At 57.6% G+C, this 26899-nt stretch overlaps 2 protein-coding genes across 5 annotated transcripts in view; both read right to left on the bottom strand.

The window, feature by feature from the left end:
• Positions 1-528: 528 nt before the first annotated feature.
• Mydgf (myeloid derived growth factor) lies at positions 529-11639 on the bottom strand. The gene is made up of 6 exons (XM_052746887.1): positions 11443-11639; positions 9505-9555; positions 4990-5051; positions 3956-4037; positions 3386-3458; positions 529-2657 (listed from the first exon to the last, which is right to left on the bottom strand). The coding sequence occupies exons 1-6, from the start codon at positions 11593-11595 to the stop codon at positions 2578-2580; spliced, it is 501 nt and encodes a 166-aa protein (XP_052602847.1). The 5' UTR covers positions 11596-11639; the 3' UTR covers positions 529-2577.
• A 2075-nt stretch (positions 11640-13714) lies between these two features.
• Dpp9 (dipeptidyl peptidase 9) overlaps positions 13715-26899 on the bottom strand; it is a 34056-nt gene continuing 20871 nt past the window's right edge. For 2 of the 4 annotated variants that reach the window (XM_052746885.1, XM_052746886.1), the window contains 12 exons: positions 26621-26721; positions 25355-25532; positions 25074-25236; positions 21621-21700; positions 20431-20583; positions 20081-20216; positions 19031-19176; positions 18811-18957; positions 17998-18150; positions 17298-17440; positions 15055-15166; positions 13716-14393 (listed from right to left, as the gene is read on the bottom strand). In XM_052746885.1, the coding sequence (XP_052602845.1) occupies positions 14301-14393; positions 15055-15166; positions 17298-17440; positions 17998-18150; positions 18811-18957; positions 19031-19176; positions 20081-20216; positions 20431-20583; positions 21621-21700; positions 25074-25236; positions 25355-25532; positions 26621-26721 (1605 nt within the window). In that variant the 3' untranslated portion in view covers positions 13716-14300. Of the gene's footprint in view, positions 14394-15054; positions 15167-17297; positions 17441-17747; positions 17867-17997; positions 18151-18810; positions 18958-19030; positions 19177-20080; positions 20217-20430; positions 20584-21620; positions 21701-25073; positions 25237-25354; positions 25533-26620; positions 26722-26899 lie in introns of those variants that run through there. The other 2 variants (XM_052746882.1, XM_052746883.1) reach the window with 2 other exon arrangements.

Genomic DNA, 26899 nt, shown 5'->3' with positions numbered 1-26899 from the left:
TGGCTGACACAGCGGTTGTGCAATGCTGCAGGCGGGAAGGTTATCTGGGGTGTTGGGGAGGCCACAGAACATCCAGAGCTGCGTGTATGTGGGGCAAAGTTTACACCCTGTAGCCTGTGGGGCCTGGGGAGTAATAGAGGCTTTATTAGTGTTTCAGAGTATGCAGACAGCAGCCAACACTTACACAGAAGATCCCACCAACAGCCATAGATTATCTTTGTTTTAAAAACAGTATCTTTTCCTGTAGCCTGGAATTCATAATCCTCCTGCCTCAGCATCGCAGCCTGAGCCCCACACTGCCCGGCTGCAGTCATCGCTCCTGTCAGGTCCTTGAAGCCTTTCTTGACATTCCAGCTCCACTGGGCACTTGTCTCACTCTAGGCCCTGGGCCAGATCTTAAAACTGGGACACCAATATGCACGCTGCTGTCCCCAGATGAAACCCTCACGCTGACCAAATAGACCAATGAGGGGAATAAAACGTCTGGGGGCCGTGTTCACACGGGCGAGATGAGAAAGGGACGAGACACGCGAGGGACACGTCACTTTATTACTGTGTGTCACTGGGCCTGTGTGTGCTGTACATCAGCTCTGCCACCAAGCCAGCCTTATTTCCTTTTTAGGTTTAGATTCTCAGGGTGCCTGGACTTCACAATCCTCCTGCCTCAGCTGCTTGAATGCTTAGGTTCACAGGCCTATGCTTCCAGGCCTGGGAGGGAAAAATCTTTAAAGCTGTTGTGGGGCTGGTGACTTGGGTCAGAGGGTAGAGAAGCTTGCTGCCAAGCCTGACGTCCAGAGTCTGTCTATGCTGGTGGCCACATGGAGGAGAGCCAGGTCCCACAAGCAGTCCTGTGACCTGTGCTGTGCTCCTTGGCTCTCTGGCACCCACAGACAGACTAAGACATCCACACAAATGTCAGAGGCCCCTCCCCTGCCCAGCCCAGGGATGACAGGTTGGGGATAGACACCCCCCAGGTTCCACTGAGTTCCCTTGGCTTGTCACAGGCTGGTGGCTGTAGCTTCCAGTAAGATGATTGGAGGGTCTCAACGTGGCTGGGGCCTCACTGGCCTCCTGTGCTTGAGGCATTAGGATCATTCCTAGCACAAAAATTTCCCCCAGAAATATAAGATTAAATATTAAAGGGCCACTGTGTCCCAGCACCCAGTTCTATCCACTGTTTCCTTGTGACAGCTGGGGACTATCAAAGGCACGCAGGAGGAGCCAGGTAGCCAGTGCCATCACCGCATCCTGTGACCTTTCTAACCTAGGGGCGTGAGGCTAGGACTATGCCACCTACACCCAGGTACTGGAGCCCCTGGAGCCTCAGGCCCCTAAGAGGATGCTGATGGCTGTGTCCTTCCCAGGGCACACGCAGCATGAGATGTCCTCAGGTTCCACTTAAAGGACAGCTCCCCTTTATTGAGGCAGGGTCCCACTGTGCAGTCTCAGCTGTTCTGGAACTCGCTATGTAGCCCAGGCTAGCCTCCCACTCAGAGCTTCTCTTGCCTTTACCAGAGGTCCCCTCCTTGACGCCTGGGGCAGCAGGAAGGTGCTAGCCCTTGCTATGGGGCACTATTCCCCAAACAGCTGCAGCACCCCAAGGTCTGTGTGAGGCACAGGCCTGTCTGGCGGCCCGGCCCCTCACATCATGTTTGGCCAGAGGTCTGAGGGGCGGTGGGCCCTCTGAAAGCCTGAGACACTAGGGCTCACGTAGGTCACTTTGGCTGCAGGTTGTTTTTAGTTTGAGTTTAAAGATTTCATACTGGAGCTGTGAAGGCAGCTCAACAGAGCACCGGCTGCTCTTGCAGAGGACCCAGGTTCAACTCCCAGCACCCACAGGCAGCTCACAACCACCTGTGACTCCAGCTCCAGGGGATCTGATGCCTTCTTCCGGCCTCCACGGGCACACAAAAGGCACAGACTCACAGACAGAAGCACAAAATAAATCTACCGACATCTAGCCTCCATCTGACTTCAAAAGCCCACCTGAAGCTGGAATCTGTGGGGACGGTGGCCTCACCCTGGGATCCTTCTGCCAGGGGCAGGATGGATTCAAGGCAATTCAGGAGAGAGTGACTAGTCCTTCCGTGGATATAAAGTCACTGGCTGCCTTGGGACCCGCCATGCTGGCCCTGTGTGACAGTCAGTCTTGGGAGAAGCCACATGCCTGCGCCTGCTGCTGCTACTGTGGAAGGTGGTGGGAGTCCGAGTCTGAGTCCTGACCCCACAGAGCCCCAGCTGGGGTGGTTAGTTCTTTATTTATTTGTTGCGTCTCTTCCTCTCCTTTTGAATGGAGGTGCCTTGGGTGGGGTAAGAAACAGTCCCGGGGATGGGGATGCTCATCTGTGGCTCAGAGGAGAAACCACACCTGACTTCAGGAACGCCAGGAGGCCCCTAGGTCCCACCCAGCATGTCCTGTACCTTCCCTGGTGAGATGGGTGACAGGGCTGAGTCCAGCAGAGTGCCGGAGTGTGAGCTGTAAACAGGGCAGCACCAGCTCCTGTGGGAACCAGTGTGCCAGACACGCAGTTGGGGCCGTGAGCCTGAGGAGGACGTCACAGCCAGGACAGGGGAGAGTCACAGCTCCGAGCGGGCCGCCTTGGCTACGATCACCAACTTGGAGAGCTCAGACTTGAAGGCCCCAGGCCTATGAGACACTGCAAGACAAAAGCAGAGATGGCCCTGACAGGATGCCTCAGGAGAGGCTGAGAGCCGGGCAGTGCCGGCAGAGGGGAGGGATGGCAGGGCAGGCATGAAAGGAAAACTGCAGAGCCAAGTATGCTGATACTACTCTGGATACTAAAAGAGGTGGAGAAGACCCAGGCCAGCCTGGGAAACTCAGGGAGACTGGGAAATTACAAAGAGGGCTGGGGGCGTGGTCAGGGCGGAGCTCGCCTAGAATCCCACAGTGAGGGGCTGGGGGCGTGACCAGGGCGTAGCCCCGCCCAGAATCCCCCAGTGAGGGGCTGGGGGCGTGGTCAGAGTGGAGTCTGCCTAGAATCCCCAGTGGAGCCTGGAATAGCTCTTTTGAGGACTGAGGCCCCTTCCCCACCAGGAAGTGTCCCCCTCACCAGGTCGCCACAGTGTAGCAAAGCTACTCTGGGGCCCTTAATCCTCTAGCTCTGAGCTCTGCATGGTCTCTCCGCTCACACGGCATAGGAAGTGACCAGGTCGGGTAATTGGGTGCTGCCTGCCAGCTAAACAGACGGCAGCAGCTGCAGCACAGGGTCCAGCCTGCAAGCAGCTTCTCTTTAGCCTGGCGCCTGCTCTCAAGACAGTTTCTGGTCTGCAGTGCATGGTCGTGAGGCCCTTGGCCACCTCTCTGCAAACGGTTCTTGCCAGGTGCTGGCCTGCCTTCTACCTGCGGGGTCCCATGTTCACCTACCTGCTGTCTTGGTCACTTCAAATTCCTCGTTTTTAAGGGGGACATCGCTCTCTCTCTCAAATGCAGCTTTGGACTAAAAGAGAACAGGGCACTTCGGTAGACACACATCGAGAGAGAAGTAAGTCCCTTCCAGTCCCCTAGGTTTGGCTCTGAGCACTGTGGCCTAAGGCCAGGCATGCTTGCTGGAGCGGGTGTGTGGTGTTCTCAGCGTGGATCCCAGGCAGGGGTCAGCTCACAGGTGACAGACAGCTCCCAATAGCACACCTGAGGAGGCTGCTATTCGGCTCTGGTGCTCGGAGGGTAGAACCTGTCATTGGCTGACTTGAGGAACAGGTGTGGGCCTCGGGGCCGCAGCCTCTGCTGCCAAGCTCCCCACTGTTCTGGCCTCCTGGGGGGAAGCGGGTCTATGTAGAGGGATGGGCTACATTCCCCACTGTGAGCCTCCTCCTGAGGTCCCCAACTCAGGTGGGAGCCCTGGGGATCAGCAGGGTGGCTGAGTCCCTCGCCGTGAATGCTATCTGGGGCCCTGCAGACCCCTCCCGTCCTTGGGTCCCTAAGACTGGTACTCACGTAGGCCATGGCATACTCGATCTCAGCACCCCGCACCTCGGCCTTGAACTGTGTGAAGTAGAGGTAGGACTTGCCCTGGGGCCTGTCGGGAGACATAGTTAGCACTGAGGGGACCAGTCAGGGCCCTGGGAGGAGCCTGGTGACGTGAGACTCCGTGGCAGGGATTTCCGGGTGCCAGGGATGAAGGGGTGGGGGTGACAGCTCCTGGAGACAGAGCTACCTCTTGGGGTTTGCCTTAAAACTAGGTTTTAAGGAGGGGGTAGTGGTGGCGCACCCCTTTAATCCCAGCACTCGGGAGGCAGAGGCAGGCAGATCTCTGTGAGTTCGAGACCAGCCTGGGCTACCAAGTGAGTTCCAGGAAAGGCGCAAAGCTACACAGAGAAACCCTGTCCAAAAAACCAAAAAAAAAAAAGATGGGGTGTCTGGTAGCCCAACCTGGCCAAGGCTAGCTTGAGCTCCTGATCCCCTTGCCTCTGCCTCCCCAGAGCTGGTGAACATGAGGAACAGCAGCCGACTGTACTCCCCAGAAGGCAGGACTCTACCTCAATTTGTAAAATGTGCAAAAGCACTTTGATGACTTCCTGCCCTGTGACCCACTCCCCAGCCCTGCCCTGTGACCCCACTCCCCAGCCCCTGCCCTGTGACCCACTCCCCAGCCCTGCCCTGTGACCCCACTCCCCAGTCCTGCCCTGTGACCCCACTCCCCAGCCCCTGCCCTGCCCTGTGACCCACTCCCCAGCCCCTGCCCTGCCCTGTGACCCACTCCCCAGCCCTGCCCTGTGACCCCACTCCCCAGCCCCTGCCCTGCCCTGTGACCCACTCCCCAGCCCTGCCCTGTGACCCACTCCCCAGCCCCTGCCCTGCCCTCTGCCATCTTCCTCCCTCCCTGCCCATGCTTTGGTGTTAACACACACACTGGCAGCCTCCCTGGCCGCAGGGCCACCAGCAAGTCTGTTCTCCACAGAAAATGCCTGCGCAGTAGCCGCAGTGACCCCCACCCCCAGTCCGGTGCATTCTCTGTGGCTGCGGCTCACCTCCAGATGGTACAAGTGAAGTGCTGACTGTCTTCGCTCGTCCCCAGGCTCATCTGCCATTGCTGGGGAGAGAAGACAGGCTTGGTGAGCAAAGACAGGTGACCAGCCTCTCTACAAGGATGACACACAGTCCCCCCCAGGCTGTGTGTCCCACAGTAGAGCCACAGCCACTGTCCTCTGGTGGATCAAGACATTGCCCATGTCACTTTCTTCCCTAAGGGACGACATCTTGAGAATGGCTCCCAGCTTGGCCACAGTGAGACCCTGTCTAAACAGCAGACAAGGGTTGGGGACTGTGGGTCAGTGTCTTAGCATGGAGCCCTGGTTCCAACCCCAGAAACAGGGCACAGTGGAGCATGTCTGTCACAGTAACACTCAGGACAATCAGGAGATAGCCTAAGCTACATAGGAAGCCAGCCTCGGCTACAAAAGACCCTCTCTGGAAAAACCAAAAGCAATATGGGCATAGTGGTGCGTGCCTCTCTTCCCAGCACTCAGGAGGCAGAGGCAGATATCTCTTTGAGTCTGAGGCCAGCCTGGGCTATGGTGTAAATTCTGCACTACAACATGAGACCCTGTCTCAAACAACAACCCAGAGCAGCCAGGACTGAGAGACAGCTCCGAACTAAGAGCATGGGCTGCTCTTCCAGAGGACACAGGCTTTGTTCCTAGGACCCACACGGTGGCTCACAGCCATCTGTAACTCCAGTTACAGGGGACCTGATGCCCTTTTTTTGGTCTCCAACACACTAGATATTCAGCTGGTGCATAGACATTCATGCATGTAAAACACCATACACATAAAATAACTAATTTTAAAACACAAAAACAAAACCCAACCAAACAGTTCTCACCCCAGCCCTGGCTGCAGGCCCCACTGCTGCCCTTCCGGGCTTTACAGAGAGGTTTTCCATTGCCGGGACACCCACGTTTATGTCAATTACAAGGGGACCCTGCAGCCACTCAGGTTCATTTTGCTGGAAAGCTAAGCTGTGAGACCCAACTACTCTCATGCCAAGGAGAGGCTGCTGGTTCTGGGTGGTTCCTGCGGCTCCACAGACAGGCTAATCCTGAACTCCCAGGCTGCTCCAGAGCTTCTGGGCCCTGCAAACAACCCATCTGAGAAATGCTGCTAAGAGGCTCCACATCTTGCTTTTCTGTTAGAAGCAGGGTCAGTCTCCTGTAGCCCAGGCTGTTCTTGAATTCTCTGTAAAGCTGACAACGACCATGAACCCTTGACCCTCTTGCCTCAGCCTGCAGAGTGTTGCCACCCTGACTGCTATTGGCTCCTCTTATATCCATTTAAGCTCAGGCACAGTCAACCCCAAAACTGCTGGCAAAATAAAGTGGAAATGTTTCTTTCCTGGGACCACTCACGTTAAAACACTAAGTCCGTGAGGTCTAGTCACACAGTGCAGCCATCGCTACTATCACGCATCCAGACACTCTCAGTGAAAAAGGAAGACCCATGCTAAACCTTCCCTGATTCCCTCCCACCCCAGAGTACCCACTTCCTGTCTCTGGGTTGCCCTGTCCCGGACACTTCCTGCAATGGAGTCCCAGACTGTGGCTTCTGTGCCGGGGTCTCTCACTGAGCACAGTGTTTGTAGAGGTCCCTCTCAGCTGTATCAGGTGTTGGGGCCATGCTCCTGCTAACTGAAATTGTCACTGTCACATGTTCCGTGAGCTCGATGAGAAGCTGGCTCTGGAGTGGGATCAGTGTGTCTCCGAGGTCTTGCTTGGGAGAGGGCTGGCCCCACCCTATAACCGGCAGCAGTGGCTACAGAACAGCCCAGCCTGTTGAGCAGTGGGCAGCAGACCCTCTCCTGAGGCCCTGCTGTCCTGCCTGGTTTCATGTCAACTTGACACAAGCTGGAGTGACCAGAGAGGAGGGAGCCTCAGCTGAGAAAACGTCTCCATGAGATCTAGCTGCAGACAAGCCTACAGGGCATTTTCTTTTTTCTTTCTTTCTTTCTTTTCTTTTCTTTTTTTTTTGGTTTTCTTAAGACAGGGTTTCTCTGTATAGTTTTGGTGCCTTTCCTGGAACTCTGTAGACCAGGCTGGCCTCGAACTCATGGAGATCTGCCTGGCTCTGCCTCCTGAGTGTTGGGATTAAAGGTGTGCACTACCACCATCCAGCTTAGGGCATTTTCTTAATTAGTGATTGATGGGGAAGCTCCAGCCCACTGTGGGTGGTGCCATCCCTAGGCTGCTGGTCCTGGGTTCTAAAACAAAACAGGCTGTGCAAGCCATGGGGAGCAAGCCAGTAAGCAGCACCCTCCATTGTGTCTGCATCAGCTCCTGCCTCCAGGTTCCTGCCCTGCTTGAGTTCCTGTCCTGACTTCCTTCAGTGAGGAACAGCAATGTGGAAGTGTTAGCTGAATTAACCCTTTTGTCTCCAACTTTGGGTCGGTCATGGTGTTTTATTGCAGCAATAGAAACCCTGACTAGGACACCTGGGTCCAGTTCCCAGCACCCACATGGTGGTCCACAACCACTTGTAACTCCAGCTCCAGGAAATCTCAGTGGGCAACACACCCATGTGTACACACTCACACACTAACTATATACACATGCTTAAAAATTATGTATTTAAAAGCCCTTCCTACAGTGGGGAAAAGAAGCTGGAGACTTGTCTTGGGGGCTCGCTACTTGGGTCCAGCTGACTGCCATCTTGCATCCACAGCTGGTTTCTTACTAACTAAAGGTCTGCAGAGACAACTCAGTGGTTAGAGCACTGGCTGCTCTTGCAGAGGACCTGGATTCCATTTCCAGCACCCACATGGCAGCTCACAACCATCCATAACTGGTCCTGGGGATCAGACGCCCCCTTCTGGCCTCTGAGGGAACTGCATGCTGGCTTCTGCTGCCCGTGAGCCTGGCTGAAGATGTTTGGCAGTCCACAGTCTCTCCATTTTTTTCTTTTCTTCTTTTCTGCTTGCTATGTACATACTCAACCCACTCATTCCACACCACAAGCAAGGCTGCGATCACTCTCCAGACCGTACACAACACTGTGCACAAGAGCACGTATTCCTGCCCATCAAGGTGCTGTGCTGTGCATGTACATCCATCCAAGGATATCGAGTCACTTCCATTCACTGGCCCCATCGGAGGCTCTGCTCAGAACACTAATGTGCAAGGTTCCGTAGAGACCAACATTTCCTCTGGAGAAGCAGGTCGGGGAGAGGGACAGGTTGCTCCCATGGTGGGCAGGCATCTCACTTCATGGCAGCTGGCCTTAATGCTCCCTATGCTGCTGTACCGTCTGCCTTCTACTGCAGGGGAATGGTCTTGCTGGGGGTTCAACCCCTTGCCAGCTCACAGGCTGCCCTGAGGACTGTCCTAGGCTGGCTGTTCAGGCAAGCCTCCTGAGGCACTGACCACTTTGAGATAACAAAGGTCCCTCTGCCCAAGAGTGACACTGTCATCTGAGCACTCAGGACGCTGAGGCAGGCAGAGCAAAGGCTACATGATGAGATCCTGTCAAAAATCATGAACACATTGACCAGTAAGAACCACAGAGGCTCACTGACCACACAGGGATCAATAATCAGGGACTGGCACTGTGGGTCACTGGCTCCGTGAGGCGAGAGCCAAGGCATCTCGGGGTCCTTTCAGGCTCCTGTGACTGAGAATTCAGTGCCTTCAGCCATGAAGCTGAGCTACCTGAAGTCCTTGCTGGGGGTGGGGTGGGCAGCTCCAGTCCAGCCGTGAGTACCACTGGCTTCCACCATCCCCCCAGCAGAGTGCACAGCCAGACAGCAACCAGCCTCCAGCCTCCTGCTGTGGTAACTGGACTCACCCACAGGGATAGGGACAGGAGTCCTGCCTAGTGAGTGGATGCAGTGGGGATGCCTTGACCACTCCTTCACACAGCACGAGGGGTCATCCTGGACTCTGAACTACACATCTGTGACATATCAAGCCCACTCTCATTGATGGCAACATCCTGAGTGAGGGGCACCATGAATGGAGGATTGACAAACCACCCCCTTCCCTGTCTCGACGCTTGTAGCGTGGAGTGAAGAGAATCTTGACAGACATGGCGGCTCAAGTCTGTCACCCAAGCACCTGAGAGATGGAGGCAGGGGGATTGCCCAAAGTCTGAGGTCAGCCTGGAAAACACAGGAAGCCTGGTTGTTCTGGGCTGCAGTGTAAGCCTGTCTCAAAACGACAAGGAACTAGGGAGGTGGCTCCGAGGATAAGGGCACTGGCTGCTCTTCCAGCACTCACAAGGAAGCTTACAACTGTTTGTACCTCCAGGCCCAGGGGCTGTGTCACCATCTTCTGGCTTCCACAGGCACCAAGCACATAGGTGGTACACAGATACTATGCAGGCAAAATACCCATGCACATTCAAAAAGTAAGTCTTTCCCAAAAACCAAAAAGAAAACGCACTGAGTCTACACCTTCTTCTCTGTGCTGAGTGGCAAGACCCTGCCCACAAGTGCAAGAGGCACCTACCAGCCTGGCCACGTCTCAACACCAGCTGCGTGAGACCTGACTACTCACCTCGTTGGTCCCTCCCTGGGAAGCGTATGTGAATGTGCATGTAAACTTGCCCTAGAAAAGAGAAAACAGAAGAAGGCTGAAGGACCAGCGTCTCGATGTCCAGAATCAAGACCCCAGCACACGGGGTGTGGCGCTGCATGCCTACCATCTCAGGTACTGGTGAAATCAGAACAGGGGCCACACTGTCCTGCACTGTTACTAAGTCTTCATGCCTTACAGGCATAAGTGTCCGTTTCCTAAGCCTGTACCCTGGAAACCATGCTTTTCAACCTATGCTGACCTTGGGACCCCATGATGTATACCCACCCCTTTGCCTTGCTAAACTCCTGCACGCCTGTGACAACTCCCCTTCCACGTGATGTGTTCCTGTACTGATCTACCTTGATCCCTGAGTCCCCCCAGTTATCTCACAGCTGTTTTCTATCAACCCTAACCCTTCCCCATAAAAAGGACCTCAAAAGCCGGTGAGGGGCCGCTCTCGGAAACCCCGACTCAGGGGGAGGCAATCGTCTGGCCAGTCAGTCCCTTGTGGACTTCTAAATACAGCTTGCTTTAATCAGACAGTTGTGAAAATGTTTTGTCCTCAGGTTTAACAGTAACCAAGGAAGCCGAGGCAGGAAACTGCAAGATCAATGCCAGCCTTGGTGACTTACATCAACAACAGAACTCCTGCCTAGATTCCCAGTGAGGGGCATGGGGCGTGGTCAGGGAGTGGAGTCTCTACCTAGAACCCCCCAGGGAGGGGCTGGGGGCGTGGTCAAGGTAGAGCCCCGCCCAGAATCCCCTAGTGAGGGGCTGGGGGCGTGGTCAGGGTGGAGCCCCGCCTAGAATCCCCAGTGAGGGGCTGGGGGCGTGGTCAGGGTGGAGCCCCGCCTAGAATCCCCAGTGAGGGGCTGGGGGCGTGGTCAGGGTGGAGCCCCGCCTAGAATCCCCAGTGAGGGGGCTGGGGGCGTGGTCAGGGTGGAGCCCCGCCTAGAATCCCCCGTGAGGGGGCTGGGGGCGTGGTCAGGGTGGAGCCCCGCCTAGAATCCCCCCAGTGATAGCTGGGGGCGTGGTCAGGGTGGAGCCCCGCCCAGAATCCCCCAGTGAGGGGCTGGGGGCGTGGTCAGGGTGGAGCCCCGCCTAGAATTCCCCCAGTGAGGGGTTGGGGGCGTGGTCAGGGTGGAGCCCCGACTAGAATTACCCAGTTGGGGGCGTGGTCAGGGGTGGAGTCTCTGCCTAGAATTTCCAGTGAGGGGCTGGAGCTGGGGTAGACACTTGCCTGTGTGAGACTCTAGGTTCCATCCCAGTACCATATAAAAGGAAAAGAAAGGCTCTAGGACGCCCTCCAGTGGCCATCTGACTCCTTTCCTCCCAGGAGCACAGAACTTCGCACAATCCCCGGGGTTTCCTGGGAAGGTCACATGGCCTTCAGCAGCCACTCCTTTAGAATACTGGCTTTGGGTTCGGTACCTGGGAGCCCCTGACACGCACAAGCCTTTGCTCCTTCCTGCCTGCAACACAGGCCTGCCAGGAAGCCCTGGGCTGTAAGAATGTTCTCAGGAAAGGTCACCAGGGACAGTTGTCACAGGGAAGTTGGGGAGCCTGCAATTAGGCTGACCGCTGGCTTCACGGCCATGAAAGGAGAGTGGCCAGACCCGTGTGAGGCCTGGGGTGCGTCCTCTCTGGTCCGAGCTCAACCCTCGCGGGACCTACATAGCGCAGGATCCGGAGACCCACCGCCCCCATCAGACAGCGTTCCCTTCTCTAGAACGTGATGGACAAGGGGAAGTGATTGATAAGGTGGCAGCCACGCCCCCTCTGAACTGACAGTCTTCAGGTAGCCCCGCCCCTGACATTCTGACCCGGTTTCCGCGATGACCCCGCTCCCTGGTCTGGCTCCGCCCAACACCGGCAGTCTCCAGCCGTCGATGCCCCTGAGGGAGGCTCAGCACTTACCCCGGGTCCTACGTCCTGGGAGAAGGAATGTACGACGCCTCCGGGCCTCACGTCAAACGGCACGGTAGTGGGCTCGGACACAGCGGCCGCCAACGTCAGCGTCTCGGCCGCCAGGAGCAGGGCGGTCCAGAAGGCTCCTCTGGGCGCCGCCATCTTGGTTCCGGGCCAATGCGCAGGCGCCCGCGGACGGGGCGCGGCGAGGGACACGTGGAGCGGCCGGCGCGGGACACGTCGGCGCGATACAGTGACGCTCAGGCCGCCATGTTGGGGCGGGGCACGTCTTGGCACGTGAGGCGTGACAGCGCCTCTGATTGGCGCCCGCTGATTCGTCTCTGCGCTGCAGGGGTCAGAGTTACCATATTTTGCTTTCCCCCACCTCCCTACCCACCCCCCACCCCCGTTTCAGTCCGGGTTCCCCAAATCAAAATGCCTGACATCAATTGTAATTAGGGTGAAAAAGGTATTCCGGTATATTTAGATTTATGTCTCGTTTAAATGGACGCTAGGTCTCCATCTTTCGGGCAGCATGGCGGTTTTATTTTGTTAAATTATCTTTAATATGGCTTCACTTTTAATTTTTAAAAATTTTGATTGCTTTTCGTTTTGTAACTTACTTTAGTTTATCGTTTAAATTTCATTTAAGAATATTTTATTGTGGAGTCTGGAGAGATGGCTCAGCAATTAAGGGCACTGGCTGCTCTTGCAGAAGACCCAAGTTTGAGTTCCAGCACCCACATGGTGGCTCACAACCTCTTGTAACTCAGTTCCAGGGGACCCGACGCCCTCTTCTGGTCTCTGCAGGCAGCAGGCATGCATGTGGTGTACAGACATGTACATGCAGGCAAGATAGTCCTCCACACAGAGTAAAAATAAATATTTTTATTATATTTTTCAGATGGCTCATTGATCCCAGGCTAGCCTCCAACTCCATTTGAAGGGAAGGATGGCTTTGAACTCCTGATTCTCCTGCCTCCACCTCCCCAGTGCTGGGATGACAGGTTTCACTGGTGCTGGGAATGGAACCCCGGGGGTCTTGTGTGCTGGGTGATTGTCCTAGCCTCTGAGACACAGCCCCAGTTCTATGGTCTGTGGCTGAACTGAAGGTTTATGGCCTGAAGTGGCCATTTGCTTACCAGCCCCTAAAGGTGTTATTAGGACAGACACACTTGCCTGCTCCCACTCCCCCCTGGCCAGACAGGCCTTGTCTTGACAGTGTCCTGCGCTGAAGAAGGATGTCCCGATGCAGGGGACAGTGGATTCTTTCACTTTTGTGTTGCTTAGCTGTCCTGGGCTAGAACTTGGGGTCTTGTTGTTGTTGTTTTGGTTTTTCCGGACAGAGTTTCTCTGTGTAGTTTTGGTGCCTGCCCTGGATCTTACTCTGTAGACCAGGCTGGCCTCAAACTCACAGATCTGTCTGCCTCTGCCTCCCGAGTGCTAGGACGGCCATCATGACCGGCCTTCATAATTTCAGTACTTGGAAGGCTGGAGAAGACAGCTCACAGTTAGGAGCAGGCTGCTCTTCCAGAGGCCTCAAATTTAGTTCCACACACCCTCACTGTGGGTGAGGCTCACACCCAGCTCCATGGGAATCCAACTCCTCTGGCTTATGGAGACATCCATACTCACGTGCCCATACCCACTGACACACACACATGCAAATACACACATAATTAAAAATAACACATCTTTAAAGAATAATTTCAATGATTAAGAAATGTTTCTGGCCGGGCGGTGGTGGCGCACGCCTTTAATCCCAGCACTCGGGAGGCAGAGGCCGGCGGATCTCTGTGAGTTCGAGGCCAGCCTGGGCTACCAAGTGAATTCCAGGAAAGGCACAAAGCTACACAGAGAAACCCTGTCTCGAAAAACCAAAAAAAAAAAAAAAAAAAAAAAAAAAGAAATGTTTCTGAGACAGGGTTTCAAGTACCCAAGGATGACCTTGAACTCCTGACCCTATGGCCTCCACCTTCCAAGGGCTGGGATGAAGCCCATGTGGGGCATCTTTAATGTACCCCAGTGACACCCCCCACCCCCGTCCTGGTCCCGTGTCCATGTGTCTCATACCTCCCTCCCAGCCCAGCACACACACACCCCCCAATCCCTCAGGCCAACACAGCTTGAGAAGGAGCCTTACAGCACCATTTCCATCTGGAATCGTTTAATGAGTCTACATACCACATAATTATAAAAGAATAAGAATTGACAAAAATATTTTCTTTCCATAATATGTAGAGGTGGTTTCTGTTTGTTTTGTTTTTTTTTCTTTTCTTTTTCCTTTTTTTTTTTTTTTTTACTTCTTTATGCCCAAACTCTGGTGGGAGGGGGGCAGGGAAGGGATACAACCCTGAGGTCAGGATGGGTCCTACTCCCGACCCTGGCACCCCCGGGTGGTGCATGAGGAGGAACTGGGCAGAGACAGGCAGGACAGAGGACGCCCCGGACACGGGCTTGGCAGCTCCACATAGTCTGGGCGTCAGGAGGGCGTGGTGTCCCCAGCCGCCCAGTGCCGTACCTCCAATTTTACATTTCGGTACCGCTTGCTTCCTATTTTTTAAATAATTATTTAAAATGCTCCCCAAACACACACGACTCTGCAGCGGGGGTCGGCGGGGCGGCACATGCTTCTGAGCTGGGATGGTGCTGCAAGTATGGGGCTGTGGCATCCCCCATGGCGGCTGTGGGCCCGGTGTTGGTCTTCTCCTAACCAGCCCAAGGAGGGCAGCATGGGGGCCGCCACTGCCTCTGTCCTGGGCCCCAAGCAGCAGCAAGCAAACAAATCGAAAGCTTCAAAAACTAAAAGATTACAAATACGCAAGAAAAGCAGCGGCGGCATCAGGGCAGAGGTCGGAGGTCACAGGTCACAGGTGCTCTTGCAGGAAGTGCAGCAATGTCACCTCGTAGTGCTCCCCGGACTCGGGGCAGCGGATGCTGTGTCTCTCGTTGGGGTAGATCTGCAAATCAGGCAGGGCTGCAGACAGGCCCACCCCGGGACCCTGCTCTGCAGGTCAGGGCTCAGGCGCACAGCTCGCCACACAGGGCAGAGGCGTTGGTGACTACTGCGTCACCATGTCCGGAGTAGGGGTCTCTTCCTCAGATCCACAGCCGCCACCCACAGGTGATGCTGGGAACGCGGGAAAGCCCACTGGCCTCTTCTCCTCTCAGTCTGAGGACACACCTCCTGAGGAGAGGGAGCCTGCCCCCTCTCCTGTGTGGCGAGTGCCACCCTGAGTCTCCCCCGCATTTCAACAGGATATCCTCTAGGCAGAGGCACCCCTGAGGTCCACTCCCACCTCACTGCAGAAGCCCACCTCTGCAGCAAGCCCTACCCCCGGCATCAAGGCTCTGCCCAGCAGGCCCCCCACCACCCTCACTCCCAAGGCTGACCCAGGGTCTGGGGATTAAGTGTTCCCTCCCTCAGGGGTCCTCTGGGGTCTCCCCCCATGCCTCTAGCCAAGCGGATTCTTCAAAGCAGGGGTCTCTGGTATAATCACTGAGGACCTGGGATGTGGCGGTTGTTGGCTCAGGCTGGCCAATAAAGATGTGACTGAACACAGGACCCTGAAGTAGACGGGAGTGGAGGGTGGAGCCTGGGACTTCACCCCAAATACTCACCTGGAGCTGGTATGGCTTCCCTGCCCGGATCAGCTGGGACACGAGGAAGTTTGTGTGGAAAAAGTGGACATTCTCGTCCAGGAAGCCATGGAGGATGAGCAGGCGGTTAGGCCTGGAGGAGACAGGGGAGGGGGTAAGGCCTCTCTGGGGGGGGCCGGGGGTGGTACCCATGGGCTCAGAGTCTCTCCCCAGCCCCAGTGCAGCAGGCAAGGCAGACGTGGAGGGAAAGGGCTGTCTAAAGTAGCCCCATTCCCAGGCATTCTGGCATGATGGAATGTTCTGGAAGCGATTCTCACTATGACCGCCACTGACATTATACACTGGCCAGCAGACACCTGTGGCTCTCAGAATATCAAAAGTGGTAGGAGTGACCAGAAGGTGAGTTTTCTCTTTTATAACAGATTTATTTATTTTAGAGACCGGGTCTCATGTAGCCCAGGCTGGCCCTGAACTGACCATGTAGCTAAGGATGACCTCCTTGAGTGCTGGGATGACAGGCATGTGCTGCTACGCCTGGGATCTGCACTGCTGGGCTGGGGCCCAGGGCCTCCTGCATGCTGGCCACATGCCCTACCACGGGGCCCAGGGCCTCCTGCATGCTGGCCACATGCCCTACCACGGGGCCCAGGGCCTCCTGCATGCTGGCCACATGCCCTACCACGGGGCCCAGGGCCTCCTGCATGCTGGCCACATGCTCTACCACGGGGCCCAGGGCCTCCTGCATGCTGGCCACATGCTCTACCACGGGGCCCAGGACCTCCTGCATGCTGGCCACATGCTCTACCACGGGGCCCAGGTCCAGCTATTTTATTTCAACTTTATACACCAAATTTGCGCAGCGCTAATAGTTCCCGCGAATGACAGAGCGGCATTTGGTGTCTTTGTGGCTTTATGATGTTGTATACCCATTAGATCTCTAGTTCTAGAACATTCCATCCTTCAGAGAAAGGGCCATCCCAGCAACAGTGATGTCTGGGCCCTGGCAGCCTCCGCTCTGCTTCCATAGCTCAGTGCAGTGAGCAGGACTGCAGGAGCCTTGTAGGGGGTGCAGGCAATGGTGGGGATTCCAGGAGGCGGAGACACCTCGCCACATTGCACTGGGACCAGCACCTGACCCTCTGACACTGTCACCTGGCAAGTGACCGTGTGTGGACATTGTCCATGCCCGTGCGACATGAGGAGTTCAGGTCCAGATGGGCTGTACAAGGCTGGACACGAGCTCACAGGGCTACTTGAATTGTGTGGGCAAGAGCTTCAGGGAGGCGGGGTGCCCTGATCCCCACGGTCCTGCACCTCCAGGTCGGTGTCCGACACTCCAGGAGGCAGGACAGCTGGCGGGAGGCACCAGGAGACCCATGCAGGGAAGGGTGGGTGCTGGGTGGCAGATGGTGCGTGGGCAGGTGGGTGGCGGGCAGTGTGTGGGCGGGTGGGTGGCGGGCGGTGCGGGAGCAGGTGGGTGGCGGGCGGTGCATGGGCAGGTGGGTGGCAAACGGTGCGGGCAGCAGGTGGGTGGCGGGTGGTGCGTGGGCAGGTGGGTGGCAAATGGTGCGGGGAGCAGGTGGGTGGCGGGCGGTGCGGGGGGCAGGTGGGTGGCGGGCGGTGCGTGGGCAGGTGGGTGGCGGGCGGTGCCGGGGGCAGGTGGGTGGCGGGCGGTGCGGGGAGCAGGTGGGTGGCAGGCTGTGCGTGGGCGGTGGGTGGCGGGCAGTGGGGAGCAGGTGGGTGGCGGGCGGTGCGTGGGCAGGTGGGTGGCGGGCGGTGCGTGGGCGGTGGGCGGCGGGCAGTGGGGAGCAGGTGGGTGGCGGGCGGTGCGTGGGCAGGTGGGTGGCGGGCGGTGCGTGGGCGGGTGGGCGGCGGGCAGTGGGGAGCAGGTGGGTGGCGGGCGGTGCGTGGGTAGGTGGGTGGCGGGCAGTGGGGAGCAGGTGGGTGGCGGGCAGTGGGGAGCAGGTGGGCGGCGGGCAGTGGGGAGCAGGTGGGTGGCGGGCGGTGCGTGGGCAGGTGGGTGGCGGGCGGTGCGTGGGCGGGTGGGCGGCGGGCAGTGGGGAGCAGGTGGGTGGCGGGCGGTGCGTGGGCAGGTGGGTGGCGGGCAGTGGGGAGCAGGTGGGCGGCGGGCAGTGGGGAGCAGGTGGGTGGCGGGCGGTGCGTGGGCGGCGGGCAGTGGGGAGCAGGTGGGTGGCGGGCGGTGCGTGGGCGGCGGGCGGTGGGGAGCAGGTGGGTGGCGGGCGGTGCGTGGGCGGGCGGCTTACTCGTTGGGCAGCTTCTCCACGTGCAGGGCCACAGACCCTGCCTCATAGCCTCGCTGGTTGTTTTCAGGGACATCCATGTACCGTTCTGTGTACCCTGTGTCGTAGGCCATCCACACGGTGACGGGAGCACCCGCAATGGCTACCTGGAAGACACAGGGAACGGATCGGGCAGGGAGAGAGAGGAGAAAGGCGTCGGGATCTGGGGCCTGGCCTTGACCGGGACTGTGAGCCTCAGCGAAGGGCCAGGCAGCTCATGCACGAGGGTGGTGGCTGGCAGGGGGCCCTCAGACGTGTCCCCGTGGGCCTTGAGCTGCTCTGGGACACGCAGGGTATGGAGGGAGGGCCCGTCCCACCTTCCTGCCTCCTCCGCCTCCTCATGGCCGCCGCCCCGCAGTGCCCTGCCAGTCCCGGGGCCTGCGCCCCCCTGCTGCTCCTCACAGCATGCCCCACCTCTGCCCCTCCGAGGCGGGGGTCCCGGGCTTGGCCTCCCACATAGAGCTGCTGGCGGATGCCATCCTGGGGTCGGTGGTGGCGGGCAATGAGGAGGGGGACTCGGCCTCGTGGGGCGGCTGCGGGGAGAGATAGCCAGGTGGCAGGGCCCCTGCCAAGGTGCTTGCTCCAGGTTGGGGCTCCGGGGTCAGGATGGGTCAAGGGCAGGTGGGCATCGGGCTGCAGGCAGCTAGCCAGGAGTGAGACCCACCTTGAACACCTGTGGCTTGTGGATGAGCCCCATGAGCGAGAGGAAGCCACCGTAGGACCAGCCGTGGATGGCGACGCGGCTGAGGTCGATGAAGCCATACTTCTCGGCCACGTACTGCAAGCCTTCCACCTGGTCCTCAATCTCCACCTGGCCCTGTGGAAACCCAGCGCTCTGTGACTTCCACTGGGTGGCGACCAGGACCCCACACCCCATCACCCTGTCGCTAGGGAGAGTGAGAAGCTGCTCCTCTTAGACTCAAAGTAGTACTCTAGAAGTGTCTGCCCAGACTGCTGAAGCTGCTCCTGATGGCACCACCACCATCACCCCCATCGCCCCCGTCACTACCATCATCATCCTCCATCATCACCACCATCTCCATCACTACCATCCCCACCATCAACCCCATCATCCCCACCATCACCATAACCACCATCGTCATCCCCACCACCATCAGCATCACCACCACTATCAGCATCACCACCACCATCAGCATCCCCACCACCATCAGCATCCCCACCACCATCAGCATCCCCACCACCCCCATCCCCACCACCCCCATCCCCACCACCCCCATCCCCACCATCACCGCCCTCAACACCAGTGTCCCCACCACCCTATTGGTTCCCTTCCTCTGCCATGCCCATCAGACCCACCCTTGGGTTCCTGTGGACTGAGGCGCCCTCACAGCATCAGGCTGTGTCTCGGCCACTCTCCAATCGCCAGCCGCATGCTCAGGCCTGGGAGGAGTGGAGGGCACCTGGGTTTCCAGGACCCACTTGTTCCCGAAGGCCACACTGCAGGACCAGGACTCACCATCTGGTTTTTCAGGGCCCCCTCAAATCGCAGGCCCCGTTGACAGGAGCCCCGGCCATCAATCACCACCACGGCATAGCCCAGGGATGCCAGCGTGTTCAGCCGCAGGTACTTGATGCCCTTGAAGGAGTTGTTCACCAGCTGCACCTGCAGGTGAGGCAGGCGGGTGGTGAGAGCCGCAGGGGTGGCGGGGGACGGGTCTGGGCCGGGGTGCACCCACCTGAGGGCCCCCATAGACGAAGAGCACAGTGGGGTGCTTCTTCCCTGGCTGTAGGGTGTGCGGCTTGTAGATCATGCCGTACAGCTGCACGTCGGCACGGGTGTGGAAGTGGAAGATCTCGGGAGGCACGTAGTCCGGGGGGCAGTCTGCGGTGACAAGGGCATTGAGAGCGGCCAGCAGGGCTGTGCCCACCCCAAGCCAGGCCTGTGGACCTCACCCACCCCCACTGCTTCTGCTGGAAGACGATTTTGGGGGAGCTGTGTGGGGGGTGCCATGGGGGACATCAAAGCCCCTGGCACGGCCGGAAACTTGCCCATCCCCATAGGGTCCCTCCATCTGCGTGGTCACTGTGGGAAGAGTATGGCAGAAGCCTGAGCTGGCCTCAGAGGGACGCAGTCACCCTGACCATGGCTGCCCTTGGGTTTCCTGTTTCCCAAGGACGGGCACACAGCCACACTGGTCACCTGCTGTGGTGAGGCCAAGGCCTTGCTTTCCTGAGACACCATCTCTTTATGTAGCCCAGGCTGGCTTGGACCCAGACTTATAGTCCTGCCTCTGCCTCCTGAGTGCTGGGATGACAGTGTGCCCTACCAAACTTGGTTTCTGGGGATGGAACTGGGGTTTCAGGCATGCTAGCACTCTGCTCTTGAGCCCCAGCCACTATTCGAGGTTTTTCCAAGGCATGCCCCTCGTGTGCAGAAACTGGAACTCAAAGTTACTCAAGCAGAGTCATGGTGGACCTCGAGCTTTGAGGCAGTTTCTCGGAACATTATCTCTTTCTGAGGCCTCTGGTGAGTGACCCTGAGCTCCCTGCCAAAACTACAGCTTCCAAACATCTGCTTTCCGAGGTACTGTCACAGAGGTTACCCCAGGGTGCTAGGGTGGCTGCCAGGCACCTGCACCTGCATCTGCAGCCATGCCAGAGACACGGGGAACCTCGCTTGTTGTGAGAGTGTGAACTCTTCTCTGTGCACCTGTCACTGGGAGCCTCGGCTGTCTACCTCTGCTTCCCCCGGCTGCTGGGCCAGTTCCCTGAGGTGCACTACTCACTGGCTGCCTCCATCATGCTGGCCCAGAAGCGTGGCTGCTTGTGCAGCGGGTCATCGTCAGGGCCGCTCAGCTTGTACACGTGCACGCAGGGCGGTGTGCTCACGCTGCTGTAGTGACTCACAAACATGTCGAAGTTCTGCTGGCAGCAGGATGGCACTCAGTGCACAGAGCAGACGCGCACAACCCCACCCACCCACCCACCCACCGGCCATCACCACCACTCTGAGGATGAGGAAGCAGCCCAGTGAGGACCAGTCCCGGGCCAGGGACCCAGGCCTCATCCTCGATGGACAGGGGTCAACCTCCCAGGCCCAGGGAGGCAGGGGTGGGCAGGGGAGTGTCATGCCCACCTGACTCATGGAGCAGCTGTGGGAGAAGCCGGGTGTGGTGAGCCTCACGATCTCGCCAGCCGACTCGTAGCTGACCACGTAAAGGTGGTGTTCCAGGGGCGTGTCCTTTGTGCCTTGGAAGTACACCAGCTTTGTCTGCTCGTTGACCCAGATCTGCGGGCAATGGGGGCTTCTGTGACCAGCCATGCCTGGCTACACTTTCTGCCCTAGCCCCTTGTCCCAGGGACGGCAATCAGGGACCACCCCCTCGCCCGCTGCCCCCTCCCCACCCTGGACAACAGCAGCCCTGCAACCCGATAGACTGAGGGCAGAGCATAAGTGACACAGTGCTGTGGGGCTGAGAGCTCCCCCAGCAGGCACAAGGCCCTGGCTCCATCCGCAACACCACAGTACAGCATGCCTGGGCACAGTACAGCATGCCTGTCACCCAACACGGGAGGATCAGGAGTTCGAGGTCACCCTCTACTACATAGTGAGTTCAAGGCCAGCCTTTTCTCAAAAAATAAAAGGATGTCTGTTTGTTTGCTTGATTTTGAGGTTGAGGCTTGCCGTGTAGCCCAGGCTAGCCTAAATCTGAAGGTTTCCCTCTCCTTGGCTCCTGAGTGTTGGGATGACAGCCCCACAGACAACACTCTGCTGGGACTCTGAAAATGTTTCAGCCTCATGCTTTCCTTAACTCCAGAGTAAAAGGTTCAAAGCCACATGGAGAAGTCCTGTCTGTAGCAACACAGGTGGGAACGTGGTCCCACCAGGAGGGGCCCTCAGAGCGTCTCCGAGTGTGTGTGGCTGGCGCAGAGCCCAGTGGGAACTTGCCTAACACTCAGAGGACCCTGGTGCTATGCCTTGCATTGCAAAGTTAACAAAAAATGAATAAAAATTAGAAAACACAAAGCAAATTTAAAAAATTGAAATCTGGCTCTTTGCTCAGGGTACCCTGGGTGGCTTATCTGGACACTTCGGCCACCATACTTGGGAGCTCCCGGAAAGGAGTGGGTAGAGGCTGGCTGGCCCTCAGCACTCAGTCACAGAACTGCTGTCCTGGGGAGAGGGAGGGAGCTGCAGGGCTCCAGGGCAGCACGGGGATGGGCCAGGCCTCCCCCACATGGACCTCCATGCTGAGAGTATTGGTGTCCTGAGGCCCCTGGTGGGGGGAGGGCGGAGCCAGCCACAGAAGGGCGGAAGACCAGTACCTTGGAGCCATGCCTTGACAAGACCTCCCACTCGCCACTGGTCAGCGCAACCTCCTCCTTGATGGGGCACTTAAACTCATCTGCAGGAAGGAGAGCAGAGGTGAGGGAGGCGGGACAGGACCAGCAGCTCTGAAGCCAAGGGAAGGACAGTCACAGCCAGTGCCCAGCCTAAGGGGCAGCCAGCGGGGCCAGCTAGTGCTTCCGGGAAACAGCCAGGAAGGAGTCTCCCTAACTTACAGCAGGTGTGGCACATGGTAAGTGGCCATAACCTCCTAGATCATGCTGGGTCACCAGAATCAGAACCAGTCTTCCATTGGGCAACCAGGCATGGCAACGCACACCTTTAGTCCCAGCACTCCGGAGGCAGAGGCAGGACGATCTCTGTGAGTTCTGCGCCAGTATGGGCTACAGAGTGAGACCCCCGTCTCAAGAGCAAATCCACCACCAACAAACAGAACCAGGTTCTGTTACCCTGAGGCCTGCTGAGTACCGGGCCTGCGGCCGCTTCCAAACCCTACCAGAGATCAGGCTTTTGCTAGGGTACATCTGACATGGACTGGGACAGCGTCAGGGAGACAGCTGGCTGTCCTGTTCTATTTTCCTAGTCTAAGGCTGCCAGGAGATCTACCATTGCCCAGGCTAGCCCTCACATGCCCCACCCATACACAGGGCCACGATCTGTGCCCCACCCCTGCCCGAACCTCACATTTGAGGCTGTGCATCTGCATCTCGGCACCAGAGGGTCCCAGTGACCCACTTATCTGCTGTCACCACAGCCACATCACCTAGATACATCCTACCTCCTGGTGTGTCCTTCCAAAATCACCTCGTCCCATGCCAACCTCCTTGTCCTTCACAGCCCTTCTTCATGCTCACCTGTTCAACTTTTACCCCGGGTGTGCAGGTGTATTCCTGTGCACACTGTGTGTGTGTGTGTGTGTGTGTGTGTGTGTGGTGCGTGTGTGTGGTGTGTGTGTGTGTATGTATGTATGTCTGGTCTGTGTGTGTGTGTGTGTGTGTGTGTGTGTGTGTGTGGTGCGTGTGTGTGTGTGTGTGGTGCGTGTGTGTGGTGTGTGTGTGATGTGTGTGTCTGGTCTGTGCGTGTGTGTGTGTGTGTGTGTGTGTGTGTGTGTGCGTGTGTGCGTGTGTGTTGCGTGTGCGTGTGTGTGTGGTGTGTGTGTGTGTGGTGTGTGTGTGTGTGTGGTGTGTGTGGTGTGTGTGTGGTGTGTGTGTGATGTGTGTGTGTGTGTGTCTGGTATGTGCGTGCGTGCGTGTGCATGTGTGTGTGTGTGCGTGTGTGTGTGTGTGGTGCGTGTGTGTGTGGTGCGCGCGCGTGTGTGTGTGTGTGTGTGTGTGTGTGGTGCCTGCGGAGACCAGCAGAGTGCACAGGACCCAGGGAACTGCAGTTAGACAGTTCTGAGCCATGTGGGTGCTGGAAACTGAACCGGGGTCCTATGCAAGAACAGCGGGGCTTTAACCACTGAGCCACCTCTCCACCCCCACCCCCCACTTTAGACAGGGTCTCATGTAGCCCAGGCTGACTTCAAGCTTACTAAGTAGCCGAGGATGACCTTGAAGTTCTAACCCTCCTGCCTCCACATTCTACCACACATGGGAGCCCATGCCTTCCTGTGTGTCTGATGGACACTGTCAACTCAGCCCCAGCCCAGGCTAGCCCTTCCGTATCTCCCTCCTGCTCAGACACTCAGCTGCCATGATGTCATGCCAGGTGGTGCATGCTGGGCCCCAAGTAAGCCTGTGGGGCTGGGCAACCATGAGCTGGAGGAATTTTCCAGCCAAAAGCTCCCTGAGTGCAGGGTGGTACCCCAGCAGGGTGCAGATCAGAGTCGGTGACATTCCCGTGACACTGAGGTCACCGCCAGTAGGGACAGACAGAAGCCCAGTCAACACCAACCTGAGCCTTGAGTCACTCAGTCCCACAGAAGCCGGGACATGAGGCCTGGACTCCTGTGGCCCCTGGCCCTCAGAGACGCTGCCTCATTCCCTCTCCGTCCTTTGAGTCCATGGCTGCCACAGCCCGCTGTGGGTACCACCTCTGAACCATGGTGCTCACTGAAGATGATCCATCTTCAGGGAGGCTTGAAAGACATCTGGGGGCATGTGCAGCTGTAACAACTGGGGGAGCTGCTGGCATGGAGCAGGCAGATGTGGGGATGCTCCCTGAATGTAGCCTGTGGTGGCTGGACCTGGGCCCTGAGCTGAGGCCACGGCCTGTGCAAAGGCCCTGAGGTAGAAGACACAGCTTCACTGCACAGGCTGTAACCTCAGCCCTTGGGGTCCACCTGCCATCACCCCAGGGGCCGTGAGTTTCTTTTTGAAGCACAGTCTATTCAGACCCGGCACCTCAAGTCACTGGCTCCAAAACACACTGCGAGTTCCCCTCTCCTGATGGCCCTGACTGGACCCCAAGTCATGCTCGGCACCCACATGTGCCTGTCCCACTGGGAGAGAGCATCACCAAGGACCACATTTCAAAACCACTGGGACCGCTCTGGCTTCGACTGTGACCTGATCCTATTCACTCTCCTCAGCCCTTGTCCTGGGCCCTACAGAAGAAACCTAGTCACTTCACAGTGATGTTAGAAGCAACCACTTCCTGCTTCCTTCAGGGTCACAGTCCAGTGCTAATCCTCTCAGCAGCCCACTGGTGCCCCACGCCGCCTCCGCTTCTCCACCCTCCTGCACCTCCTCCAGGCTCCTCCAACACCAACCACATGCTCTGTCCTGCACACAGCCTTTCTGCACGGCTGCATCCCCTGCCCCAGGCTTCTGCACAGCTGCATTCTCTGCCTCAGGCCTTCACTGAGGGCACACCACATGCCTTCCTAGTCCCTGTCAGATCTCCACAGCGGCATGTCACCCGAGACACGGACTCACATTTAGGACAGTGTTCCTCATTCTCCTCCTTCTCTGCCACATTTACCTTCTCTGCGTGCCCCAAGGCCAGAGACGCCATCTATCATCACTCTCGCATTACCGCCTGTCCCACCAGAGTCTTTCGGGAGAACACACTTGGCTTGACTGCTCAGACAGGCCTTGCCCCTCCAGCCTCAGCCCAGGGAGTCTGGGGTCCCTGGTGTGCACCACTGTTCACCATGGCCCCTGGAGCCACTCTGGTCAAGGCGCAGAGAGTCTGAGACTCAGAGGCATATGGCTGAGGCTGGGACACAAACATGGGCAACAGGCAAACTAGAAACCAGCAGGTGTGGCCATACACCAGGAAAATGACCAGTCAAACAGACGCAGCTGGCACACAGCAGTGGCCAAACTCTAACGCCCTGGGGGCATCAAAGCCCCGTGCACGGGCAGTTAGGAAACCCCACCTGGTCCATCAACAGACACCCAGCTGACTGCTGCCAACGGAACCAGGGCAGGCCGGGAGGTGGCCGCTCTTCCCTACCCCGCCCCCCGTGTGACTGATGCTCTGCTCACCTTCTGTGGGGCTGAGGGGTTCCGTCCAGTCGTAGTCACTGGTTTTAAGGTCCACGGTGACCTTGTACAAGTGGCAGAAGCCAGTCTTACACTCGTTGGCACGGATGAAGCAGAAATCCTGCTGGCCCTCGGCCTGCGGGAACGGGTGGAAGATGTCATGGACCTGCAGGAGAGACAGTTGGGTCAGAGAATTCTGAGGCTGGACAGACCCCTGAGGCCAGCCCAGTGTCCCACTGGGGACCAGGGTGTGGGAACGGTGGGCACCCTGGGCTCCTGCTCACGTTGATCCAGACATTGGTGACTTCTTCGTAAATGACGAAGGGTTGCACGTTCTTGGGGACGGCTCTGGCAGCTGCCTGCCGCTGGGCCTCGTTCTCGGGGGACGGGATGAAAAGGGCTGGTGGCAGGAGGACAAGCTGGAGCCGCTGCTGGGGACGGTCCAGGAACATGGCCCAGGCACTGGAAGGACGAGAGGGAGGCAGCAGGAGGGCTCAGTGGCTGGCAGCGGACAGCAGGGCACAGGGCCACGCAGGGCCATTCCCTGGCTAACCTTGCTGGAGTCAGGGTGTGGAGGAGCTCTAACTGGTGCACCATCTCCATACAGATCAGGTAAGGCTCCAGTCACACAATCCACACAATCCTGGGACAGTATTCTCAAATTGGACAGGTGGCTTTTTTTTTGGGGGGGGGGTCAAATGACCCCCCCCCTTTTTTTGAAGCTAGGGTCTTGTGTAGCTGAGGATGACCTTGAACTCTTTGTTTGTTTGCTTTTTGAGACAAGGTTTCTCTGTGTAGTTTTGGTGCCTGTCATGGAACTCACTTCATAGGCTGGCCTCGAACTCACAAAGATCTGCCTGCCTCTGCCTCCCGAGTGCTGGGACTAAAGGCGTGCGCCACTGCCTGGTGACCTTGAGCACTTGATCCTCCTGCCTCCACTGTCGGAGAGGTGGAATGGCAGCTGTGGACCATCATGACCAACATTAACTAAATGGACAATGTTCTAGTCTCGTGCTGGGCACGAACCTGGGGCCTTGTGCATGCTAGACCGCTCTGCAACCCCAGGCCTTTTCAAGTTTTTTATTTTGAAATGGTTTTGCCAGGCATGGCCATACACCTGTCATCACAGCAGTAGGAGGTAGAGGTGGGAGCATTAGGAGTTTAGGCTTATCCTGGGCTTCAAAGTTCTAGGTCAGCCCGGGCTGCACAGGAAGAGGAAAGGAAGATGAGGAGGGAGGAAGTGGTGAGCAAGACTGTCTGTTTCTGCATTCTGTCCCAACTATGGAAAAAGCACAGGACTCCGAGAGACCTGGAGGCATTCCTGTGTCCTGTCTGGGTCCTGGTGTTCCTTCTACTCTGGGCCACCTGGGACTGCCCCACTCTTAGGACTTTGGTCAAAATGACCTGATGTCCAAGTTCCCAGCTTTGCAGATCTGCTGACTGAGGCTGGGAGGGACCCTAAGGGAAAAGGCATGGGTGCAGGGCACCGAGCTCCACCCTGGTGGGCCCCCAAGTGGTCCCGGGTACCTGCCCATCCCCAGGACACTCACTATCTGCCATCCCGTGTCCAGCCAGCCCGCGCGATGTACTCCACCTTGGGGAAGAGGGAGCTGAATGGCTGTACCAGTTCCTTCTCGCAGCTGGACACAATCTGGGGAGACAGGGCCACATCACGCACAATGCCACAGCCTCCCTGATCTCCAGTGTCCTGATGGTTCAACACTCAACACCCACATGGTATCCAACAGGCTAGAACTCGTTTCAGGAGCTCCAGCACCCTCTTCTGGCCTCAATGAGCACTGCACGCACACAGTGCACATACATAAAGG

The sequence above is a fragment of the Peromyscus californicus genome, unplaced genomic scaffold (genome assembly GCF_007827085.1).
Source record: "Peromyscus californicus insignis strain IS unplaced genomic scaffold, ASM782708v3 Scaffold_1__1_contigs__length_55948999, whole genome shotgun sequence".
Lineage (NCBI taxonomy): Eukaryota > Metazoa > Chordata > Mammalia > Rodentia > Cricetidae > Peromyscus > Peromyscus californicus.
This window is presented reverse-complemented; position numbering and strand designations above follow the sequence as displayed.